This window comes from Carassius carassius, chromosome 3 (assembly GCF_963082965.1).
Source record: "Carassius carassius chromosome 3, fCarCar2.1, whole genome shotgun sequence".
Lineage (NCBI taxonomy): Eukaryota > Metazoa > Chordata > Actinopteri > Cypriniformes > Cyprinidae > Carassius > Carassius carassius.
The window spans coordinates 25,930,155-25,954,827 of NC_081757.1; the positions used below are offsets into that span (position 1 = coordinate 25,930,155).

The 24,673-nt window shown below is 43.4% G+C and overlaps 1 protein-coding gene across 4 annotated transcripts; it reads left to right on the forward strand.

Annotated features, from left to right (window-relative positions):
• Nucleotides 1-142: 142 nt before the first annotated feature.
• cpt1aa (carnitine palmitoyltransferase 1Aa (liver)) lies at nucleotides 143-24,673 on the forward strand. Of its 4 annotated transcripts, none has more exons than XM_059534739.1 (19): nucleotides 143-331; nucleotides 1,034-1,195; nucleotides 1,292-1,434; nucleotides 2,398-2,566; nucleotides 2,651-2,755; nucleotides 3,183-3,320; nucleotides 3,791-3,868; nucleotides 4,046-4,153; nucleotides 6,612-6,696; nucleotides 19,165-19,360; nucleotides 19,559-19,747; nucleotides 19,883-19,988; nucleotides 20,900-21,016; nucleotides 21,149-21,313; nucleotides 21,416-21,547; nucleotides 22,749-22,901; nucleotides 23,132-23,245; nucleotides 23,334-23,426; nucleotides 24,169-24,673. In XM_059534739.1, exons 2-19 carry the CDS (start codon nucleotides 1,055-1,057, stop codon nucleotides 24,253-24,255), a joined length of 2,319 nt encoding a protein of 772 aa, XP_059390722.1. In that variant the 5' UTR covers nucleotides 143-331; nucleotides 1,034-1,054; the 3' UTR covers nucleotides 24,256-24,673. The 4 variants fall into 4 exon arrangements, with proteins under 4 accessions (XP_059390722.1, XP_059390704.1, XP_059390712.1 ...); XM_059534721.1 differs by having other exon boundaries at nucleotides 144-331; nucleotides 2,395-2,566; XM_059534729.1 differs by lacking the exon at nucleotides 143-331 and adding an exon at nucleotides 417-613 and having other exon boundaries at nucleotides 2,395-2,566.

The following is a 24,673-nucleotide window of genomic DNA, read 5'->3' on the forward strand; positions in this document are numbered from 1 at the left end:
ATGATGAAGGTCAAACCCTAATCTCTAATAATATAAATCCAAGGTATCTGATACAATTTTTATATTTAAATAAACCTATTTGCACGATTTGCAATTTAAAAAAAACATTTTAGTAACTACAGCGGTTTAGCCATATACTTACTGCAGAGTGGACGGGCTATATTGTCTAGCGCTCTGTTGTTAAAAGAAACAGACGGGGGGGATCTAGCAAGATAAACGTTGCTATCCTGACCTGGAATCATCGTGCCATTTAATCGAATGGGTGTCCGATTGTACAATTAATTTGATAAAGTTCACAGGTCTGACCAGGAGAATAAATAATTAAAAGACGGTAAGTCTGGCATGTGGCAGTTTATAAATTCGTCATCACGAAATTAAATAACAGTCCATCGGGTTCACGTCACCCATAGCTCACTAAGTAAACAATCACATGTAGATAACAAATCTAGATCTTCAGATGTTTGTATTCAGTAGTCCCAGATTCAAAACTGTTTTCGAGTCCTTTTACGTTACGATTAATGTATCTTCGCCTGTATTAAATCACGTGTTTTAGTTGTGTTTGATAGACAACGTTATATAACGTTAGAGGAAACGGCGGCTGCATTATCATCAGGTCTGTATGCATCGCTATGTGCAATTAACGTTACATCTGCAACTTTCTAGATAAATAGTTATTTATTTTTAAAAGCTTTGTAAGATCGAAATATTGTGTAATATGCCGGTGTGATTTTGAAAATGAACTTTAATGGGTCAATCAGTGTGAACTCTTCAGCAATTTTCGGTTTAGAAATATTATTGACTTTATTATAGTTCAGAAACATGGAGTATTGTGCTTGCTTGTCAAACATAAAGGCAAGCAAGTAATCAAGGGTTGGTTAGTCATTGGGTGGTCATTTACTAACAGCTAAAAAGCAGGTTAGAGCATATATAACAATGATTTTTGTGAACCGCAAGATGACAGCATGCTACAGTCATTTGTACTTTGAGCTAGTCAACTCTTGTGTTTGTATTAAAGAATGTTGTTCTTTCACAGAGTTATTAGCGGTGATCCAGGATGGCAGAAGCTCATCAGGCTGTGGCCTTTCAGTTCACTGTCGGCCCTGATGGCATTGACCTCCAGCTCAGTCACGAGGCTCTTCGGCAGGTCTACCTCTCTGGAGTTCACTCCTGGAAGAATAAATTCATTCGTTTTAAGGTACTAGGATTTTGTTTCTTACATTTTCTGTGGGAGTGTTATCTACCTTTTCAAGATTAATTGTAGAGTTAATTACATTTCTCATTGTGCCCACAGAATGGGATTTTGAATGGTGTTTACCCAGGGAGTGCACCAGGGTTCATGCTGGTGTTGGCGGGGTACTTGGGAAGAGCTCGTTATTTAAAAGTGGACCCTTCTTTAGGCCTGCTCTTCAAACTTGGCAGACATGTCCCAGTCAGGTGTGTCTGGTATATTTATGCTATATGGTATTTCATAATGCAATAAAATGCATTTGGAATGATGTTTTAAATTACATCAGTTTGTATCAGAGGTTTTTCTCAATAAGACTCCTCTGAATATACTATACTACGTTTGTACAGATTTTTGCAGCAGTTTGGATGAGTTGTAGCCAATCTACAGATTTTGGGTAGTCGAAAAGATTTCACAAAAAAAAAAAAAAAATTGCATTATATACTCATTTCAGTATTTAAGCAGTCATCCTGGTACCTTTCACCTTCTCAGTACTATGAATTCTATGGACACTTGTTTCTGCCACTTATAATAATATAATAACAATATTAATAATAATTTAAAAAAAAACTTTTCCCCAGAATTGTGAGCTTACATCATTGTAAGTTATAATGTCAGAATTGCGAGATATAAACTTACAGTCATGAGTTATAAAGTCACAATTGTAAGATTGTGTCAGTTGTGAGAAATAAAGTCAGAATTGCGAGATATAAACTCAAAATTGTGAGTTATAAAGTCAAAATTGCGATATAAACTCACAGTTGTGAGATTGTGAGATCTAAACGTGAAATTCTGAGAAGATTGGTATTCTGACTATTTCTGAGAAATGAAAGTTTATTTCTTACAATTTTGACTTTCTAACATGCAAAAGAAACTTGAAAAATCTCTGAATTGCGAGATGTAAACTTGCAGTTGCGAAAATGTCATGGCTACCTTTTTTATTTTAATTCACTCTCAGAAACAAGCTTCAATCTAATTCAGACATACTACTATTTTCATTTCCAGTTGGGGTATATCAAACACGTTTTTAAACAGTATTTTGAGGCAATTTTAGAACAAGTCATGTTTGGACGAGTTGCAAGTCTAGCAGTGTGTGATTCTCAGTTATTTACTGTGTGATTATCCTATTTGTGTTGTGTATTCCAGCCTTAATGCTTCTGTTTTTGCAGTAGGTACATGTCTACACAAAAGCAGATGTTAGTTGGGGGTGTCATGGTGGGCACGGGTCTGTGGATTGCCATCATATTCAGTATGAGGACTGTCCTGAAGGGTCTGCTGTCCTGGCACGGCTGGATGTTTGCTCCCCATGGCAAAATTACCTGGCAAATTCGACTATGGCTGGTGTGTATTTGTGATAACTGTTTTCTGGAACAGTTTATGCTCACTAATCCATTCTTGGTTGTTTGTTGTCCTCTGACATTGTAGATGCTAGTCAAGATTTTTTCTGGCATGCAAACACCAATGCTATACAGCTTCCAGAACTCTCTCCCTAATTTACCTGTGCCATCTGTGAAGGACACCGTGAGAAGAGTAAGCTTTTCATCTTTACAACAACCAAATCAAAACTCATTTGAGATGTTTTATTCAGTTATATAAATGTCAGATCGGTAAGCCAGGAATAGCTGCACTCCATTTAGTTTTTCAATGTGAATTTTGGTCACTTGTTTTCAGAGTTAACTTGCTCAGGTGATTATCTACTGATTTTGGAGGTAGGATGCACAGCGTGAATGAAGTGAGTTAACTTACTAAAACATGCACGCTGTTCAGAACAATACTAGAACGACAAAACTAGCTTGGTTTTGATTTCAACTTCTAAAGCATCAGTTGCTGGCATTCATTAAGAATATGCTTGGATTTAAGTTAATACTTATTTTTTTGACAACGCTGCCAGTAAGATTTTGCTTTTAGGGTTGAATCTTAACTGTGTTTTCTTTTTTTTGAAATGTCGGACCTGTAGCATCTTGAGTCAGTTCAACCACTGCTGAGTGACGAGGAACAGAGAAGAATGCAGAGTCTTGCACTTGATTTTGAGAAGAACCTTGGACCAAAACTTCAATGGTACCTCAAGCTGAAGTCTTGGTGGGCCACCAATTATGTAAGTTAAACATTTCTCAACATATCAATGACCTTTCAATGAGGATCTGCTGCAGGAGTATGCGCTCTTGCATTATGTTGTTATATTTTCTCCTTTATGCATCAAAGGGATGCAGACTACTTTTACAAATATTTACAAAAAATTACAAAATGTTTCACAAGTACTGTGTATTATAATACATTAATATAATACATTGTCATTGTTACAAATATATATTTTTCAGATAAATGCTGTTCTTTTGAACTTTCTATCTTTAAAGAATCTTGAAAAAAATTATTGTGGCTTCCAGAAAAAATAATAGGCTTAGGGTTAGAAATAGGGTTTGGTCTCGGGTTAGTTGCATGTAATTATGCATAATTTTCTGTTATTACGATAGTAAGTACATGTAACATGTAACAAGGACACTGTAAACAGCAGTTTTCCACTGTACATGATGGGATCCTGGATCACTGCGTCACTGTGTGTTTCAGGTCAGTGACTGGTGGGAAGAATATATCTACTTAAGAGGTCGTGGGCCAATCATGGTTAACAGCAACTATTATGTAATGGTAAATATATATGCATGTGCAACCACAAGATGCAGTATCTTACCTAGATATGCAGTATTATAGTCTGCTAGATCATTTTAGCTGCAGAGTTTTGACTAGATCATATTTTTGTTTAGTCTCAATTAGATTATACAGTACATGCGTTCTTGGATTCTGAAACCTTTTTCCTTTGAACAGGACTTTCTTTATGCCTTTCCTACACATCTGCAAGCAGCAAGAGCCGGCAACGTCATTCATGCAATCATGCTTTACAGGAGGAAGCTGGACCAGGCTCAAATCAAGCCGGTTAGAAAAGCTACCGTATTTCTGCCACATCTTTACTATAAAATAAATCGTTTAATATTTAAACTGTTAGTATATCAGTTTAATAATCAGATAGTTTTTAATCAGACAGATAAATGAGTCTATTTAGCAGTTTGTCTCATAACAAAGAAGTAAAAAAAAAGAAGGTTACAGCTTTAGACTTTAATTGCCCAACATTGTAATAACCTCTGTCCTCTATCACAAATAAATGATTAGCCCCAACTAACCTTAGGTCTGTTACTAAGGAGACTGATATCTTTAGTTTATTCTTTGAATGTTTCTATTTTTCATGCCTACTGATCATATGGTCAAAATGGTGCAGCTTTTTGCACTAATGAACAGCGTTCCACTCTGTTCTGCTCAGTGGGAGCGGCTGTTTAATACATGCCACATCCCAGGCCAGGAAACGGGTAAGAATAGCCAGTTTGTGCACCATAGACCAACTTCTGCCTACTCCACTGGTCATGTGTCCTCAGTTAATTTTGATTATTAGCAGTGTATAATAGACATGTTATTGTACAACCCGAATTCCGGAAAAGTTGGGAAGTTTTTTAAATTTTAATAAAATGAAAACTAAAGGAATTTCAAATCACATGGGCCAATATTTTATTCACAATAGAACATAGATAACGTAGCAAATGTTTAAACTGAGAAATTTTACACTTTTATCCACTTAATTAGCTCATTTAAAATTTAATGCCTGCTACAGGTCTCAAAAAAGTTGGCACGGGGGCAACAAATGGCTAAAAAAGCAAGCAGTTTTGAAAAGATTCAGCTGGGAGAACATCTAGTGATTAATTAAGTTAATTGATATCAGGTCTGTAACATGATTAGCTATAAAAGCTTTGTCTTAGAGAAGCAGAGTCTCTCAGAAGTAAAGATGGGCAGAGGCTCTCCAATCTGTGAAAGACTGCGTAAAAAAATTGTGGAAAACTTTAAAAACAATGTTCCTCAACGTCAAATTGCAAAGGCTTTGCAAATCTCATCATCTACAGTGCATAACATCATCAAAAGATTCAGAGAAACTGGAGAAATCTCTGTGCGTAAGGGACAAGGCCGGAGACCTTTATTGGATGCCCGTGGTCTTCGGGCTCTCAGACGACACTGCATCACTCATCGGCATGATTGTGTCAATGACATTACTAAATGGGCCCAGGAATACTTTCAGAAACCACTGTCGGTAAACACAATCCGCCGTGCCATCAGCAGATGCCAACTAAAGCTCTATCATGCAAAAAGAAAGCCATATGTGAACATGGTCCAGAAGCGCCGTCGTGTCCTGTGGGCCAAGGCTCATTTAAAATGGACTATTTCAAACTGGAATAGTGTTTTATGGTCAGACGAGTCCAAATTTGACATTCTTGTTGGAAATCACGGACGCCGTGTCCTCCGGGCTAAAGAGGAGGGAGACCTTCCAGCATGTTATCAGCGTTCAGTTCAAAAGCCAGCATCTCTGATGGTATGGGGGTGCATAAGTGCATACGGTATGGGCAGCTTGCATGTTTTGGAAGGCTCTGTGAATGCTGAAAGGTATATAAAGGTTTTAGAGCAACATATGCTTCCCTCCAAACAACGTCTATTTCAGGGAAGGCCTTGTTTATTTCAGCAGGACAATGCAAAACCACATACTGCAGCTATAACAACAGCATGGCTTCGTCGTAGAAGAGTCCGGGTGCTAACCTGGCCTGCCTGCAGTCCAGATCTTTCACCTATAGAGAACATTTGGCGCATCATTAAACGAAAAATACGTCAAAGACGACCACGAACTCTTCAGCAGCTGGAAATCTATATAAGGCAAGAATGGGACCAAATTCCAACAGCAAAACTCCAGCAACTCATAGCCTCAATGCCCAGACGTCTTCAAACTGTTTTGAAAAGAAAAGGAGATGCTACACCATGGTAAACATGCCCCGTCCCAACTATTTTGAGACCTGTAGCAGAAATCAAAATTGAAATGAGCTAATTTTGTGCATAAAATTGTAAACTTTCTCCGTTTAAACATTTGCTATGTTATCTATGTTCTATTGTGAATAAAATATTGGCTCATGTGATTTGAAAGTCTTTTAGTTTTCATTTTATTAAAATTAAAAAAACGTCCCAACTTTTCCGGAATTCGGGTTGTATACTGTATGTTCATTGGCAGTTCCATTGACAATTTGTTCTTATGCACAATAATGTGATGACTTTGTAATGAGCAGTTGGTGATGGGGCTGTGCTGCTTAAAATTCCTCTCCATTTATTCCATTTTCTTTCTTTTATTTTACATATTATTATTTTTCCGACTAGAACCCCAGTCAATCTTCTTATATCCTAATGATTGCATGGTTCTCTTTCCAGAGTGTCAAGTAGCAATTTGTGACCCTTTTCTCATCCGTTAGCATTGTTTATCACCAATTCCTCCTTCCATCTTTTATTTGACCTCTTCCTCTCTGCTTCGCAGCTTATGCTTCAAAACACCATCCCTATGTGCTCGTCCCAATATGAGCGCATGTTCAACACCAGTCGCATCCCAGGCATAGAAACAGGTACTGAACATTGACATAGTCTTTGCGCAGAGAATCTGTCTTTGGGTTATAGTATTTCAAGTATTTCCAATCCCACTTTCCCACAATTCAATCTGCAACTGGGAATGATAACTATCTTATGATTGCTGATGGAAAACTCCAAAGGCATGGATTAGTTATTTTGTTGTTGCGCAATATATTAGGTTACAAGTGTAATATTCCATACTACATTTTTAGTTGATGAAAACAAAGCCCCCTTTATCTTAAGGAAATTGTATGACACAAAACGCTCCCTGAGAAATTCGGTAACTGATTTTTTTCACGTCACAGATCTGCATTCAACTTCATGCATGAAATTTACAAAATTCACATGTTTATTTCATGTTCGTTTATGTTAGCTGCAATGTCTAGATCTAATACACACCCCCGTTCCTGCACTGTGGCTTTGGATAGAAGACCATTCTTAGCGGTGATGTGTGTAATTTTTTATTTTAAATTACTTTATCCAGTACTGAGCAGAGAGAGACAGTTCAGTAGTTATTGGGGTGTAATGGTTAGGTAAAGAAAAATCAAACCGTATTGTCCTCCACCCACGATTTGGCACACACTTGCACTTTATTTGTATTGCGCTTTTCACAATACAGATTGTTGCAAAGCAGCTTTACAGAGTATTTCAGTTTCTATGATAAATTTTCTGTTATATTTAGTAGTATCTTATCAGTGGTGACTGTCAAGTTGATGTCCATATGGCAGAAATGTACGGCAAAATTCATGAAGTTAGTTAATGTCATGTAAACAGTCAGACACTATTAACTGCAATGATTATATGTTGCGATTAAACTTATAGCAAAGTTTGGTAGTTTTGTATGTTGTCTGAGGGGTTTGCATCATCTCTTCTCAGGTGTTCGGTCAACTCAGGTCTTTGTAAAGGTTGGATCCAGACTGAAACTTGTGTAATTCCTAGTTGCAGAAACAGAGAAGCAAATAGAGACACAATTATCATAGCTGCTGTTCCAACCAAGCAAAAGAATGAAAATGCATTTGATCAGATGTAACTGAAGTACAAAACTATGAGATGTTTTATGTGAATGCTTGGCTAAAGAGATGTGCCTTTAATCTAGATTTAAACAGAGAGAGTGTGTCTGAATCCCAAACGTTATTAGGAAAGCTGTTCCAGAGTTTGGGAGTCAAATGTGAAAAGGCTCTACCTCCTTTAGTGGACTTTGCTATCCTAGGACTACCAAGAGTCCAGAGTTTTTTGACCTTAGGGAGACAACAACAGCGATGAACAAATAAAAGTGGACAAACCCAAATCTCTTTGTTCAATGCGAGTGCCGTATGCTGGAATATGGCCGGTCATTTATGCTGTCATTACCCAGGTGTTAAACTGAACAGCACATGTTGCTATCTGTGTTCATACTGAACTCATTTAAGCCTTGCAAGTGTAAACATTCAATAGCCACGAGACATGAATGAGAACTTGTGCACAGTGAGAAAATTTGTGTGATCGGATCACAAACCCTCATCTCAGAACGAGCGCAAATTACACAAAATTACAATTACATTTTTGTCCTGTGCTTAATTGGACAAATTCACAGAAAAATTACTTAAAAATCCCATCTTGTTGAGTATCCCCAGGCATAGTCAGTTGAACATACATTATCAGTATACAGGATCCGTACATTGTCTTAAAGTGACAGCACATTTTTAATTTGAATCAAACATCCAAAACAAGGAAATAACTCACTTCTCTTAATTGAATAGCTTTTGTAACTTTAATAAGGATTAATATTTAATTTATATAGTCAAAAATGCAATGTTATTTCACATTTGATTACTTTATTCAATTTCTGTACCTAAAAACGTCTCAAGGTTACGTATGTAACCCTAGTTCCTTGAAGGAACGAGACGCTGCGTCGAAACGCTTTTGGGGAACGTCCCTGACGAGACCGACTCTGAATATCGTGTGCAATCAGTCCATCGGAAAGGCGTGACGTCACGGGCGGGGTGACGCAGCGACCAGGAAGCCATAAAAGCACGCGCCGTGCAGCTGGCTTCAGCTTCGAGTAGGGAAGCAAGCGCCGGCAGGGGTGCCGGGAGTATGGCTCTGCGACGCAGCGTCTCGTTCCTTCAAGGAACTAGGGTTACATACGTAACCTTGAGACGTTCCTTTTCAGGAACTCGAGCTGCGTCGAAACGCTTTTGGGGAACGATGTGCCCACGCTGCCAGACTTCCAAATCCCTGCCTAGTGTGTAGTCAAAAGAGCACAGCTAAGACGAGAGAACAGAAGAGCCCGGCGTGGCTCGCATGTCAAGATCGTAAAATCGGACAAATGTGGAGGGCGTGGACCACCCCGCAGCGTTGCAGATGTCCAAGAGGGACACACCTGCTGAGAAGGCCTTGGAGGCCGCCATACTCCGAGTAGAGTGAGCCTTGGCCCCCAAAGGAGGGGGAAGACCAGAGGACTCATAGGAGACGTTGATAGCCTCGACTATCCAACGACTAAGGGTCTGCTTGGTGGCAGGAGAACCCTTGTTAGAAGGACCGTAGCAAACAAGCAATTGGTCTGATTTCCTCCACAGGGCAGCTCTGTGGACGTATGCGTCCAGTGCTCGCACTGGACACATACAGTTTAGCTTCTCTTGGTCTGGCTCCCGAAAGGGAGGAGGACAGAAGGCCTGCAGTACGATAGGCTGTGGTGTAACAGAGGGAACCTTCGGAACGTAACCCGCTCGAGGGTATAAGAATGCTTTGGCCATACCAGGGGCAAAGTCTAAGTAGGTAGGGGCCACCGAAAGGGCCTGAAGATCTCCAACTCTCTTTAGTGAGGTGATTGCCAGTAATAGGGCAGTTTTAAGTGTCAGATGTCTATCTGAGATATCTTGTATTGGCTCGAATGGAGCTTTACAAAGAGCCTCTAGAACCACAACCAAATCCCAGGGGGGAACACGGGATCGTACTGGAGGTCTCAGCCTCAGCGCACCGCGGAGGAAACGTGTAACTAGGGGGTGTCTACCCACTGACTGACCATTGAAAGGGACGTGGAAAGCAGCTATGGCCGCCACGTACACCTTTAAGGTGGAGTGGGATAACCCCGCAGAGAGCCTGGCTTGTAAAAACTCCAGAACTGTACCAACTGGGCAGTCTGCTGGGTCAAGCTGGCGGTCTCTGCACCATGAAGTGAAGAGCTTCCACTTCAGGGCGTACAGTTTCCTCGTAGAGGGAGCTCTGGATTGGAGTAGGGTCTCAACAACCTCGGTTGAGAGACCAGCTGCTAACAGCTGTGCCCCCTCAGGGGCCACACCCACAGTTTCCACAACTCCGGGCGAGGGTGAATTATCGTGCCCTGCGCCTGTGAGAGTAGGTCTGTCCTGATCGGTATCTCCCACGGAGAGCCGTCGAGGAGCGAGACTAGATCTGAGAACCATACTCGGCCCGGCCAGAACGGGGCTACTAGTAGTAGACGGGCCCCGTCCCGGCGTACTCTCGCCAGAACTCCCGGGAGCAGAGCGATAGGGGGAAAAGCGTACAGACGAAGCCTCGGCCAGGTCTGTACCATAGCGTCCAGTCCCAGAGGAGCTGGATGAACTAGAGAGAACCAGAGGGGACATTGCGATGTCTCCTGAGTCGCAAAGAGGTCCACCTGGGCTGTACCAAATACTCTCCATATCTGCTTCACCACCTCGGGGTGAAGCATCCATTCCCCGGGCCTCGGCCCCTGTCTCGACAGTATGTCTGCTCCCACATTCAATCTCCCAGGAATATACGCTGCTCTGATCGAGAGGAGCTTGCCCTGGGACCACAGAAGGATCTGGTGTGCCAGCTTGTACAAGGGGCGCGAACGCAGACCCCCCTGGTGATTGATATAAGAGACCACTGATGTGTTGTCGGTGCGCACCAACACATGGTGACCTCTCAGGTCTGGGAGGAAATATTTCAATGCTCGATAGACCGCTAGTATCTCTAGGCAATTGATGTGCCATGTTAGATGGCGACCACTCCACAGACCGCGGGCAGGGTGGCCGCTCATGACCGCACCCCAACCGGTGAGGGACGCATCTGTCGCTAGCGTTACACGGCGACAAGGAACTCCCAGCACCGGGCCCTGATTCAAGAACCAAGGTTTCCTCCACATGTCTAAGGCACGAAGGCACCGCCGCGTGACCTTGATAACTCGACGTGGATTTCCCCTCGGGGAAAAGCCCTTGGACTTGAGCCACCACTGTAGGGGTCTCATGTACAGCAGGCCAAAAGGTATCACGTTGGACGCAGCTGCCATCAGCCCTAACAATCTCTGGAATTGTTTGACAGTGAGTGACTGGCCTTCTTTGACTCTCTCGACTGATGTGAGGATCGACTCGATCCGAGCAGGAGACAAACGTGTCTGCATCGTGGTCGAATTCCACACTACGCCTAGATAGGTGGTTCTCTGAACTGGAGAAAGTACACTCTTCTTGGCGTTTAGTCTCAAACCCAGCTCCCCCATGTGTGCGAGAACGACATCTCGATGTCGAGCCGCCATCTGCTCTGATTGAGCTAGGATCAACCAATCGTCGATATAATTGAGAGTGCGAGGCCAAAGGGAAGTACTCGATATTGATAAGCTTTGCCCCCGAAAGCGAACCTCAGAAACTTCCTGTGTTGTGGAAGGATGGATATGTGGAAGTATGCATCTTTGAGATCTATTGTGACAAACCAGTCCTCGGATCTGATTTGAGCTACAACCTGGTTGACAGTGAGCATCTTGAACTTCAGTGACATAACTGAGCGGTTCAGGAGACGCAAGTCTAGGATCGGACGCAACCCCCCATCCTTCTTTGGAACTATGAAATACCGGCTGTAAAATCCGGATTCCCTGTCTAGAGGAGGGACCACCTCGATGGCCTCCTTCCTTAATAGGGTATTCACTTCTTGTTCCATAGCCAGAGCCTGCTGGGGGCCGACCACAGTCGGTGTAACCCCGTTGAACTTCGGTGGTGGATGACCGAACTGAATGCAATAGCCTCTTTCTATTGTACGCAGGACCCATTGAGATACATTTGGCAGTAGCTTCCACGCTGCTAAATAATCTACTAAGGGAATCAGTCTCTCGAGACTGACCTCTGGTGTAAGAGGCCCCCGAAGGGGCGGCGAGCATCCCAGCTCCGCTACGCTCACGGGCGGAAGTAACTGGGAGTGGCGCTCGCTGGAGGCCGCTGCGCCCTGAAACTCTGGCAGGGTTGGCAGACCGACCTCCTGAGGGTACTGAGGTGAGACGGGCACCGTGTAATGAGGTGAACCGCGCTCTACCCCAGCAGGGGCTACCCTCTGGATCCTGGCGTCAGGATCTTTTCGTCGAGGACTTCCGGGCTTCGATGACAGATCTTAAATCGGCTTTCGCCCTAGAAGCCCCCGACTCAGAGCGTCGTTGCCTTCGGTCCCGACGTGGGGGAGCACGAGTGGCGACGCTCTGCTTCTGCGCTTCCCGGTGTGAGGAGCCGGTATGTGGCGTGGTCATCTCCCGCCCAGATGCACCACGAGAGCGACGAGGGAGGAAACTCTGGAACGCCGCCGCCTGCTTGTGCGCCTCCTGGAACCTGTCGACGACAGTATTAACTGTGTCGCCGAACAGGCCCGAGGCTTGAAGCGGGGCGTCCAGGAGGCAGACCCTGTCTCGTTCTTTAATTTCTGACAGGGTCAGCCACAAATGCCTCTCCGCGGCCACTAAAGCTGCCATAGACCGCCCAATTGCGCGAGCGGTCTCCTTAGTGGCGCGGAGGGAGAGATCAGCGGTCTTTCTGAGTTCTTCAATCTCTTCAGACTTAATCCCCTCCCCCTCATCGACATCTCTCAGCAGGTCAGCCTGATAAGCTTGCAGGACTGCCATAGTATGAAGGCACGCCCCAGCCTGACCTGCTGCCACATAACCTTTGCCCACTAGCGATGATGTAACTCGAAGCGGCTTAGTGGGCAATGTCGGAGCCTTTAGAGACGAGGCCGAACCGGGTGACAGATAGCCCGCAAGCGTCTGTTCAACCCGTGGCATCGCTCTATAACCACGCTCTCCCAGCCCCATCACGTTGCCATAATATAGTGAATCAGGGCCAAAGAGGCGGGTCGAATACGGGTGTTTCCACGATCTCGATAACTCATCATGGAGATCGGGAAAATATGGAAGGCTCCGACGTGGAGGTGGTTGCTTCGGCCGCAGAAAGCGTTCGTCTAATTTGCTTCTCTGCGGCTCAGTCTGTTTTTCAGCAGGCCAGTCGATTTTTAATTTATCTACTGCCCGCGTGACCACCTCCAAAAGCTCCTCATACTGGGGCGACAGGGGTGGCGAATCCCCAGCAACAGTCTCCACATCGACCTCCTCGGAGGACGAGAGGTGAAGAGCTGATCCCTCACCCTGGGGGGAAGAAACCGACGAGCGTGCTTCCGAACCCAGGGTTTGGGCGCCGGATCTGGCAGATGAGGAAGGAGATAAGGACTGGCCCGTCTCCATTCCTTCTGACAGATCCACCTGCGAACCCCACGAGTGCAGCAGCCGCTCTGCCTCGGCAGAAGCGGGGCCAGCACCGCGAGGAACGCTGGTGAAGGCTCCCTCCTCGAAGAGAGCCCTCCGGGATCGAAGCGTCCGCATTGGCAAACGTTCGCAATGCGGGCAGTCGGCCCCCTCGAGAGCCGACTCAGCGTGCTTCGATCCCAGGCAAGCCACGCACAGCCTGTGTGTATCCCCACTCGTAATGTAGCGAGTGCAGGGAGGAACACACAGTCTGTAACGCGGCTTGGAATCGCCCTTCAAATGTTTGGTCTTTTGCTTCTGCTTAGGCATATTGAGCTGTTTTAGCGATCTTTTTAAGCTAAGGGACAGACAACAATAAATAGGACCAACAGGACAGACTTTTGCACATGCATACACAGAGCGCTTGCTGACAGATTCGAAGCTGAAGCCAGCTGCACGGCGCGTGCTTTTATGGCTTCCTGGTCGCTGCGTCACCCCGCCCGTGACGTCACGCCTTTCCGATGGACTGATTGCACACGATATTCAGAGTCGGTCTCGTCAGGGACGTTCCCCAAAAGCGTTTCGACGCAGCTCGAGTTCCTGAAAAGGAACTAATGTTAATGTTAGTTACCCACCTAAAAAAACTTGAAAAGTACCGTTTATTTTGTTTGTATCTTTGCTTTATTGTATTTATTTGTGCTGTTGCTTGTAGTTTGATGATTTTTTTTATGTTAATTATTTTTATTCAAAAGTATAGTTTCTTTTTTTTTCATAAACATGGCACATACCGAACCGTACAGAAACCAAAACCATGATACAAACCTAACCTTGAGTAATTTGAACCGTTACACCCCTTGTAGTTATACAGTATAAGTCTGTCACAGTGTCTGGGTTGTGTTCCCTGGGGTTCCACTAGGTGTCCTCAGTTCCCACGGTGTTTATCATATTATCACTTCCTGTCTCCTTATTTGGTCACCTTCCTCCTTGTTTAGTTAATTGATTGTTCCCCACCTGTCTCCTGTTTCCCCATTATCCTTTTGTGTATATAACCCGGTCTGTCTTAGTATGGGTCACGGAGTCGTTGTTTATTCATGTCCGTCAGTTCGTGCCCTTGCCTTGTCTTCTTGTTTAGTTTATGTTTTGGATGGATGTTTCCTATTGACCCCTGCCTGGACTGTTTATGCTGTTTGGATTACCCCTTAATAAAAGACTTACTTGCGATTGGTTCTATCTCCGTGCTTCATTGGATCCCGGCCGTGACAGAACGACTCCGTCTCACTAGGAACCAGCGGTATGTCATTTTTCCGTTCCCCAGCCAAGATGGCGGAGCGGCGAACCAAGTACCTTCGGTTGATCGCCCTCCGCCAAGAGGGCAATGAAGTGGGTGCCCTGGCTCAGGTGTTCTGGTCCCTGGCCGAGGGCATGGGCTACAACGATGCGGCCCTCAAGGACTATTTCAATGGCGGGCTGGATGATCCAGTGTCTCATGAGGAGATGGCGCAGTTAGAGACACTGGAATTCTGGGAATTCGTGCGCTACCTGCAGCATCGGCTTCGGTGGGATGCCCCAGCCACTTCGGTCTCTTCCGGCGGGATGGTCGTCAGCCCAGCACCACTGCCCAGGATGGCAACCAGCCAAGTGCCACAACCCAAGATGGCCACCAGTCCAGCACCACTGCCCAGGATGGCTAACAGCCAAGCGCCACAGCACAAGATGGCCGCTAACCCAGCGCCAATGCCCAAATTGGCCACTTTTCCAGCGCCACAGCCCAAGATGGCCGCCAGCCCAGCGCCAATGCCCAAATTGGCCACCGGTTCAGCGCCACAGCCCAAATTGGCCACCGGTCCAGCACCACAGCACAAGGTGGCCGCTAACCCAGCGCCAATGCCCAAATTGGCCACCGTTCCAGCACCACAGCCCAAGATGGCCGCCAGCCCAGCGCCAATACCCAAATTGGCCACCGATTCAGCTCCACAACCCAAGATGGCCGTCAGCCTAGCGCCACAGCACCAGATGGCCGTCAGCCTAGCGCCACAGCACAAGATGGCCATCAGTCCAGCGCCACAGCACAAGATGGCCGCTAACCCAGCGCCAATGCCCAGATTGGCCACCGGTCCAGCGCCACAGTACAGGATGGCCGCCAGCCCAGCGCCAATGCCCAAATTGGCCACCGGTTCAGCGCCACAGTACAAGATGGCCGCCAGCCCAGCACCACAGTACAAGAGGGCCGCCTGTCCAGAGTCATGGCCCAAGATGGCTGCTTGCCCAGCGCCGTTGCACAGGATGAGAGTCTCAGTTGACCCTCCGGAGTCGAGTCAGGTGCCAGTTGACCCTCCGGAGTCGAGTCAGGTGCCAGTTGACCCTCCGGAGTCGAGTCAGGTGCCAGTTGACCCTCCGGAGTCGAGTCAGGTGCCAGTTGACCCTCCGGAGTCAAGTCAGGTGCCAGTTGACCCTCCAGAGTCAGGGCTAGTCACCGATTACCCTCCAGAGTCAGGGCTAGTCATTGATGACCCTCCAGAGTCGAGTCGGGTTCCAGATGACCCTCCAGAGTCAAGGCTAGTCACTGTTAACCCTCCAGAGTCAAGGCTAGTCACCGCTGATGCTCCAGAGTCAAGGCTAGTCACCGCTGATGCTCCAGAGTTAGGGCTAGTCACCGTTGACCTTTCAGAGTCAAGTCAAGTCACCTTTGACCTTTCAGAGCTGAGTCAAGTCACCGGTGATCTTCAAGGACTGAGTCAAGTCACCGGTGATCTTCATGGACTGAGTCAAGTCACCATTGATCTTCATGAGCAAATGCAAGTCACCAATGGTCTTCATGAGCAGTGTCAGGCCAGCACCGATCTTCTGGAGTCCAGTAGAGACACCATGGAATTACCAGAGTCTCGTCCTCCCATTGATCCGGCCGCACGGAAGTGGTGGGCTTCTGATCCGCCCTTGGGGCTTTGTGCATCGACCACAGGGATGTGGTTGTCTTCTGCTCCGCCCTGGAGGGCTTCCGCTTTGACCACAGGGGGGTGGTGGTCTTCTGCTCCGTCCTGGGGGCCTTCCGCTCTGACCACACGGACATGGTGGTCTTCTGCTCCGCCCTGGGGGGCTTCCGCTCTGACCACACAGACATGGTGGTCTTCCGCTCCGCCCTGGGGGGCGCTTGCCCTGACTACACGGTTGTGGTGGTCTTCCGCTCCGCCCTGGAGGGCTCTGGCCTTGACCACAAGGGTGTGGTGGTCTTCTGCTCCGCCCTGGGGGGCTTCATGTTGTTTTTTCCTTTGGTTTTTGTGTTAATGTCTGTCCCTGTTCCTTTCTGTCAGTCTGGCCCTCCGTCCCTCCCCCTGAACCTCCTCCTGTCCTCCTCCCTCCTGGTCTTTCTGTGTTGTGTTTACATTCTGGTGCCTGTTCCCCATGTTTTTCTTTTCTGGCCCTCCGTCCCTCCCCCTGAGCCTCCACCTGTCCACCTCCCTCCTGGTCTCTGTTTTGTGTCTGTCTTGGAGCGTCTGGGAGCCGCTCCGTAGAAGGGGGGTACTGTCACAGTGTCTGGGTTGTGTTCCCTGGGGTTCCACTAGGTGTCCTCAGTTCCCACGGTGTTTATCATATTATCACTTCCTGTCTCCTTATTTGGTCACCTTCCTCCTTGTTTAGTTAATTGATTGTTCCCCACCTGTCTCCTGTTTCCCCATTATCCTTTTGTGTATATAACCCGGTCTGTCTTAGTATGGGTCACGGAGTCGTTGTTTATTCATGTCCGTCAGTTCGTGCCCTTGCCTTGTCTTCTTGTTTAGTTTATGTTTTGGATGGATGTTTCCTATTGACCCCTGCCTGGACTGTTTATGCTGTTTGGATTACCCCTTAATAAAAGACTTACTTGCAATTGGTTCTATCTCCGTGCTTCATTGGATCCCGGCCGTGACAAAGTCATTTGTAGGTAATTTCTCAGGGTGATAAAAGTGTAAACAGTAGGAGCTGTTTAGCTGACAGTGTAAGACGTGTTCTGGAAACTCATTTTCAAATTTTTAATCTAATGATGCAGCAATTACACACTTCAGCTTTAACTTTCACCATACTTTCTCCCTTGATCATTTGCACCCCATTTGTTTTATTTTTTTACTTGAATAAATGTTTTATATACTGTTCAGACATTTGGGGTCAGAAATAGGGTCGGGACAACGCGTCGAGGTCATCGATGACGTCGACGCAAAAAATACGTAGACGCAAAATATGCGCATCGATTCGTCGACCTGTTTTTATTTCTCTAAAAAACGTTTGCAAAACGTTTACCTTATATGCGCTTAATATACGCGATGGCCGGATCAACATTCTGTCCAACGTTATATAACCAATCCAGGGGTTTTTCTGCATTGATCTTTTTTTTTGCGGCTGTCAAAGCCTTATTTGATCGGTGAGTGACAGTGACAGGGCGCGTACGAGAGAGAGCCCCGGCTGCGCGCGCACTCACAGTCATCAAACAACGCGAGCGCTTCTTGCTCTCTCCCTCCCTTGTGCATATTAATCAAAATCATTAAGCACGATAGAAAAAGGGCGAAACACCTAAGTTTCACGCGCGCTCGCGCACTCACAGTCTTCAAACTACACGAGCGCTTCTTGCTCTCTCTCCCTTGTGCATATTAATCAAAATCATTAGACACGATAGAAAAAGGGCTGAACGCCAAAGTTTCACGTGGAGCATTCTGAGATTTTTTTTTCTCCATGACAGGCTGCTGGCTCCCACTGTTAATTTTTTTTTTTTTTTGTAAAAGCACTCTCTGTATTAGCTTAAAGCCCTCAAGTTTACATTTACATACTGTATTCTTTCAATTGCTCTAAACAAGTATTTTTGGGGTGACCTTTTTTATTGAATACTAGACATCAAGTTGTTGTTGTTTTCATCTGAAAGAACTTCTTTTTTCATAAGCTAGGCCCTATGTGTTCAGTAAGCTTGTTTCAGTAAGCTATGTGTTTTCAAGGCTTCAAGGTTTTATTGAATGCTATCTCTATACAAGTGCAAAGTAATGCATTCTTAGTCAGTCTTTTATTTTGTAATTTTAAGAGCAATAAACATATATTGCAATGTTAAGGAATTTATGTTTTTTTTTCCATTCAGATATGTAAATCAACATGTATAAATTGTTAGTAGTCAATTAATGGGGAGATAATCGAAATCAAATCGGTCTGAAAAATTAATCGTTAGATTAATCGATGCATCGAAAAAATAATCGCTAGATTAATCGTTTAAAAAATAATCGTTTATCCCAGCCCTAGTCAGAAAGATTAATGTTTTTTAAAAGAAGTCTCTAATGCTCACCCAGGCAGCATATATTTGAGTAAAAATATAGTAAAACAGTAATATTGTGTTCTGTGTTATATATATGGTAAACAACATTTGACGTGAAGCAAGAAAGTTAATCAAAGTTGTCCTAAGACAAGAACTCATTTTGGTTTTAGATTTAGGACAACTTTGATAAAAGGTTTTGATCCACTTCAAATGTTGACTAATGTATTTCAAAACGTATTCCTGTGATGACAAAGCTGAATTTTTAGCAGCCATTACAATCTTCATGCCACATGATTCTTCAGAAATCTTTTAAATATGCTGATTTGCTCAAGAAACATTTATTATTATTATTACCAGTTATTACCCTATTATTACCAATGTTGAAAACAGTGGTTACTGTGATACTGTGAAAAGAACAGCATTTATTTGGAAAATAATTATTTTGTATAATTAAGAATGTCTTTACTGTCATATTCAAATTAATTTTCAGTTTAATGCATTTAATGAACCTGAATGTTTGAAAGGTATTGTGTGTTTGTGTGCGCGCGCATATATTCCTTGTAATTTAATTTTATTAGAATGATATGAATGTTTTACTCACTGCCTACCTGCAAAACATTTAATACCTTAATGAAAAAATGTAGAATTCTATATAGTTGCTTGAATGTGACTTGAGATCTTTCTCTTCCTTTCTTTCTTTCTTTCTTTCTTTCTTTCTTTCTTTCCTCCATTCCACTATAGACACAGTTCAGCACATGACTGACAGCAGGCATATTGTGGTGTATCACCGAGGCCGTTACTTTAAAGTTTGGATGTTTTATGATGGACGGTTACTGTTGCCACGGGAGCTAGAGCAGCAGATGGAGAGGATTCTGGCTGACACCTCAGAGCCGCAGCCTGGAGAGGAAACCCTCGCCGCCCTCACTGCAGGGGACAGGTATTCACAACACACCCAACTGCAGGAGTAGCTACCGGTTTCCTCTCATTCATTTGTCTGATCTCTTTAAGTGGGATGTAAGTCTGAAATTAGGTTATTTTTTTCTTTCTCCTTAACTATTATTTGTCATCAATTATTACTGGACAGTCAAAACTATTTTTGATAGAGTAAAAGCTTGTCTGTATCTGTTTTTCGCAGAGTGCCTTGGGCGTGTGCCCGTGATGCCTACCTCAGACACGGCAAGAACAAGAAGTCTCTGGATACTGTGGAGAAAGCTGCTTTCTTTGTTACACTGGATGACACAGAGCAGCGCTATGATCCAGCAAATCCGGTGGAGTCCCTGGACCGTTACGCTAAATCACTGCTCCATGGGAAGTGTTATGACAGGTAAGGAAGAAACCATAGCATGGGTTAAGAGAGACCACCTCCTTCCATGCCCCTTTGAAGTCTCTTGTTACCAGTGCTGGACCTCAGAGTAGCTTTTATACAACATGTACATTTTTAATGGTCATTTTCCCTTAGGTGGTTTGATAAGTCCATAAACTTAATTGTCTTCAAGAATGGAACCGTGGGCCTTAATACAGAACATAGCTGGGCTGATGCTCCTATTGTCGCCCACCTCTGGGAGGTACACATGCACACATACACTACTATTCAGAAGTTTAGGGTCAGTAAGATGTTTATAGATCTTTATTATATACATTTATGAAGCAATTGATTATATAGATTACATTAAATAACTGTTATATTAAAATGTATAATAAAATAGAAAACTGTTATTTTAAATCATACTAATATTTAAAAAATACTTTTCTCTGTAATTTTGATTGGATAAAAGCAGGTGAGCATTAGAGACCTCACCCCCCACCCTCCCAAAAAACATACCCAATGTCATGGTTCTGCCTTCATGTCCTGATTTTTCCCTAGTCTTATGGCAGGATCATGACAGGCCCGTGTTTTGTGTACAAGCACATGGCCTTGTCTTTGGGCCATGTGCTTGTGTTGTCTCGTTTCCTGGCCCCGCCCCCCTTGTTACCCTAGTTTTGTCATCATTGATTTACCTGTTCCACCTGTTGTGTTCATTAGTAGCCTCCCTTCATAACCTCGTGTGTTTCTCTGTCCCTTTGTCGGTTCATTGTCAAACTTTGTCTAATATTGTCAAAGACTGTCTTACATTGCGTGTCAATCTATGTGAGATCTGTCTGTGAGTATGTCTATTGAAAGTCTTGTCTAAGTAGAAGTGTGATCCTGTTTTTGTTATAGTGTTTTGTCAAGTGTTAGTCTAGTTTATCTCTCGTCAGTCTTGCCCTTGTTTTGCCCCCTCGTGGGTTTTGTTTTCCTGTTTTGTGTACAATAAACTGTGTTGCAGTGACTACTGTCTGCATTTGGGTTCATCCTCCATCATCCCCACATAACACCCAATCCCAAACTTCCGTTGTGTACATAAATTGGGTTTCACTTTTAGTTCATAAAATGTCATATCATTCATAAAATGTTAATCTGCTGCTAATGTAAATTGTGATGGCATTTTTCATAAAGCAAGTGCTCTCGATGGACCCTGTTAAGCTGGGCTACACAGCAGATGGCCACTGTAGAGGAGAACCTCACCCTAATCTTCCTGGACCTCAAAGACTACAGTGGAATATTCCACATGAGGTCAGTGTGATACACTTGGTAGTAAAATGCTGTTAATAGCTCCATCTTTCTCATCTCACTTGAGTGAATATGAAAGGACCAAGACATAGGTTTGTTTGACGTTCTCTCTGTTGTGTTTTTTATTTATCACAGTGCCAGACTATGATTGCCAACTCTCTGTCTGTGGCTGTGGCTTTGGCTAATGATGTGGACTCGCACATCATCCCCTTCAGTGACTTTGGAAAAGGCCTGATCAAGAAGTGCAAGATCAGTCCTGATGCCTTCATCCAGCTTGCACTGCAGCTGGCTCATTATAGGGTGAACTTTCTTATCACTGTACATCTGAAATGTAGCAAAATATGCCTGGTTATCTTTCACTTGAAAAGGTGAAATGATGTCAATGTTTTTTTCACTGTACAGGACAAAGGAAAGTTCTGCTTGACTTATGAGGCATCCATGACCCGTTTATTTAGAGAAGGCCGTACAGAAACTGTGCGCTCCTGCACAGTGGAATCCTGTGCTTTTGTCCGTGCCATGATCAGCAACAAAACGGTACCATACCAAAACAATCTATACAACCCACATCCACAGGGGACGGCAATTCACTATGAACCAGTGCTGTAGTTCTCAAGACTAGACAAGACCGGACTGGACTTCTATTATTATACTACTGTATACATCAACAGGAGAAAACAAATCAGTTTTTCAGGAAAATACTTGTTTAATGTAATATAATCAGATTGAATTGAGTTCCAATATAGTAATCATATTGACTCCTGTTCACTTCTGATCCCTTAAACCTACCCAAACCACCAAACCTGTCCCCAGCCTTACCCATATCACACCTCAATAGCAGCAAAAGTGTTGTACATTAAAAAAAAAAAACAAAAAAAAAAGTTTAATCATCGTATAACATCTGTTAAAATAATTTGTAGATTTTCATGATATATAGTCTGTTAAGCATTATGTTTGTTAATTATATAATAATGAAAGTTATTACAAAGTGTTACGACTGGTCAGAAACACCTCATTCGGGTTCAGCCTGTGTCTGAATGCTCCTGAAAATATGGTCTTGGTCTCAGACTTAAGAATAAATTCATCAGAAATCTGAGACCAGTCTTGTCCGGTCCCGAGTATTAGAGTTCGTTACGATACCAACACAAATGACACAACAGCTGTAGATGTAATTTGCCTTTACTTTTATTGCTGTAGCCAGTGTTGGGGGTAATGACAAACATGACTTGCGTAATCAAATTACTTTTTTGATGTTACTAGTAAAGTAACATAAGTAAGTAGTAAAGTCTATTTCAAATTAGTAACACAAGTTACAAATTACTTTGTTTTTCCATTTATTCAGTGACACCTCTCCTGTCCCCATGTTGAGAGAAATTAGGAGTGAGGTGCAGAGGCATTTCCTTTAGCCTGAGTCTTATTTATTTCACTTTTGACGTGAAGGGGCCTTTACAGTTGCCAGAAATTAAACTTTTGGGTTTTTTGTTATTAAAAACACAAGCAAGCTAGCAAGCTCAGCTCAGGTGACAAAGAGTAACGTAATGTATTACTTTCTTACAAATTAACACAAAGTTAATTTTTTTTATGGAGTAACACAATATTTTAATGCATTTCTTTTAAAAGTAACTTTCCCCAACACTCTCTGTAGCTACTGGTTTCTATAATTTGACAAATTCAGTTTACTGGTCACTCTTTTACTGCTGTCGTTATTCAGAATGAGTCTTCTGTTCTTGTTTTGTAGAGAGAAGAGAAACTTCACTTACTAACCCAGGCCGCTGAGAAACACCAGCAGATGTATAGAATGGCAATGACTGGTCAGGGCACTGACCGCCATCTCTTTTGCCTCTACATAGTGTCTAAGTACCTTGGACAGGACTCCCCATTCCTCCAGGAGGTGGGTTTTAGCATTTAAGCGGTTCTGAAAATGTAAAATATAAAGGAGTATATTCTGAAAAACCATACCCAATGAGAATTAACTGTGTCCTGGTTGTAATTATTACTATGATGAGGGACATGTCTGCCTTTGAAGACATGAGTGCATGTGCCTTGCTTAGGAGTAATGTAGATTATTTTCTTTAACAAAATTCATTTGGATGCAATATTTCCCACGTCCTGTCTCTTCAGGTGCTGTCAGAGCCTTGGAGGCTCTCCACTAGTCAGACTCCTTTGCAGCAGGGGGAGCTGTTTGATCTGGTGAATCACCCAGAGTATGTTACCACTGGAGGAGGCTTTGGACCGGTGAGTCTTCCAAAGATTTCAGAATCTGCTCATATTAAAATGCTTTGGGGAAAGGATCAAATGTAACTTTTTTTTCTAACTGTGGTAGGTTGCAGACGATGGTTATGGTGTGGCCTATGTGATTGTCGGTGAAAAACTCATCAATTTCCACATCTCTTCTAAGTGTTCCAGTCCAGAGACGGTGAGAGAATACACAAGCAGAGATTCTGTCAAAATACAGAAAATGTTGCTCCTTTTTCATTATCAGTGACAGTAGATATGCTTCATCCACTGGAATGTAATTTTTAGGGTATTACCTGAAAATGTGAAGATCTTAAGATGCACATAAAATACATGTGCTCAAATGAGGTTAGTAATTTATCTGATAATAAGACATGCACATATGTACATTCTGATGGAAACACATTTACAAAATAATTCCAACAGAAAAACATATGTGACTTTGACTTCGATTCAGATCATGTGATTGGATAACTGGTCTAAACAGTGGACCAATCACATTGCACACTTCAGTGTTAAATCATTCTGAAATGCCTGAGCCAAAGTATGTAATCAAAATAATTTTCTATAATTACCTCCCAGAACTACACAATTGTATTCCCAAATATCAGGCAACTGCCTCTTAATGCAAGATAGAATGACTGCATTTGTACCATTTCATCTGCACACTTTGAGGCCCATGTAATTATTACTGAGAGAAAAGAGCCATAGTGCTACTTCGGGTGGAACAACTTCCATTTTTATTATTGATACTTTGCGCCAGTTTCCAGTTTAATGATTTGATTACTGGAACACATGAGATGGAAACTGTGATTTAATCTCAAATGTTTTATGTGATATTCCATTCTTTTGAAACAATACATGGCTAGTGTTGTTCTTGAATGCTTGGTGATTTCTTTCCATCTTATCTTTTCTTTTTTCAGGACTCTCATCGCTTTGGAAACAATATCAGGCAAGCAATGCTTGATATGCGGAATCTGTTTCAGCTGGACAAAAAGAACCTAAAGTGATTTGATTGGTGAAAGGATTATGCTTTTAATGACTCGCCTTAACTATATATGAGCAGTGTTAAAAGAAGCTTGAATGTTTTTTTTGTTTTTTTTGCATGTGCCTGTGAGATGAAGCCTATGAAGGAGAGAAGTAGGTAGGAAGTGTGAAAATCTCATTGTGTCCCTATATGTGCTGGTGCCTTAACATATGTCTTAACTGAATGGTTCAGTTCAGGTGAAAAATCTAAATCTAAAGTAAAACTGGATTTCATTACCAAGACTGCTTTCACGTTCAGTATATTTTACTGAGATGGACAGTTTCATAGATACTTCAATAGATGACATTCTCTTGACAAGATGTCAAGGAGCATAATAATTGCTTGGTTGAAGTGCTGAGCTTACAAATCAAGCAATACACAGCTCTCCATTTGTGCTTTCA

Excerpts from the sequence above, each read along its gene's own strand:
- cpt1aa (XM_059534721.1), top strand. The coding sequence starts at position 1,055 with ATGGCAGAAGCTCATCAGGCTGTGGCCTTTCAGTTCACTGTCGGCCCT. Across the intron at positions 4,154-6,611 it reads ACCAGGCTCAAATCAAGCCG|CTTATGCTTCAAAACACCAT; the intron begins GTTAGAAAAGCT and ends TCTGCTTCGCAG. Across the intron at positions 19,748-19,882 it reads CATGGGAAGTGTTATGACAG|GTGGTTTGATAAGTCCATAA; the intron begins GTAAGGAAGAAA and ends ATTTTCCCTTAG.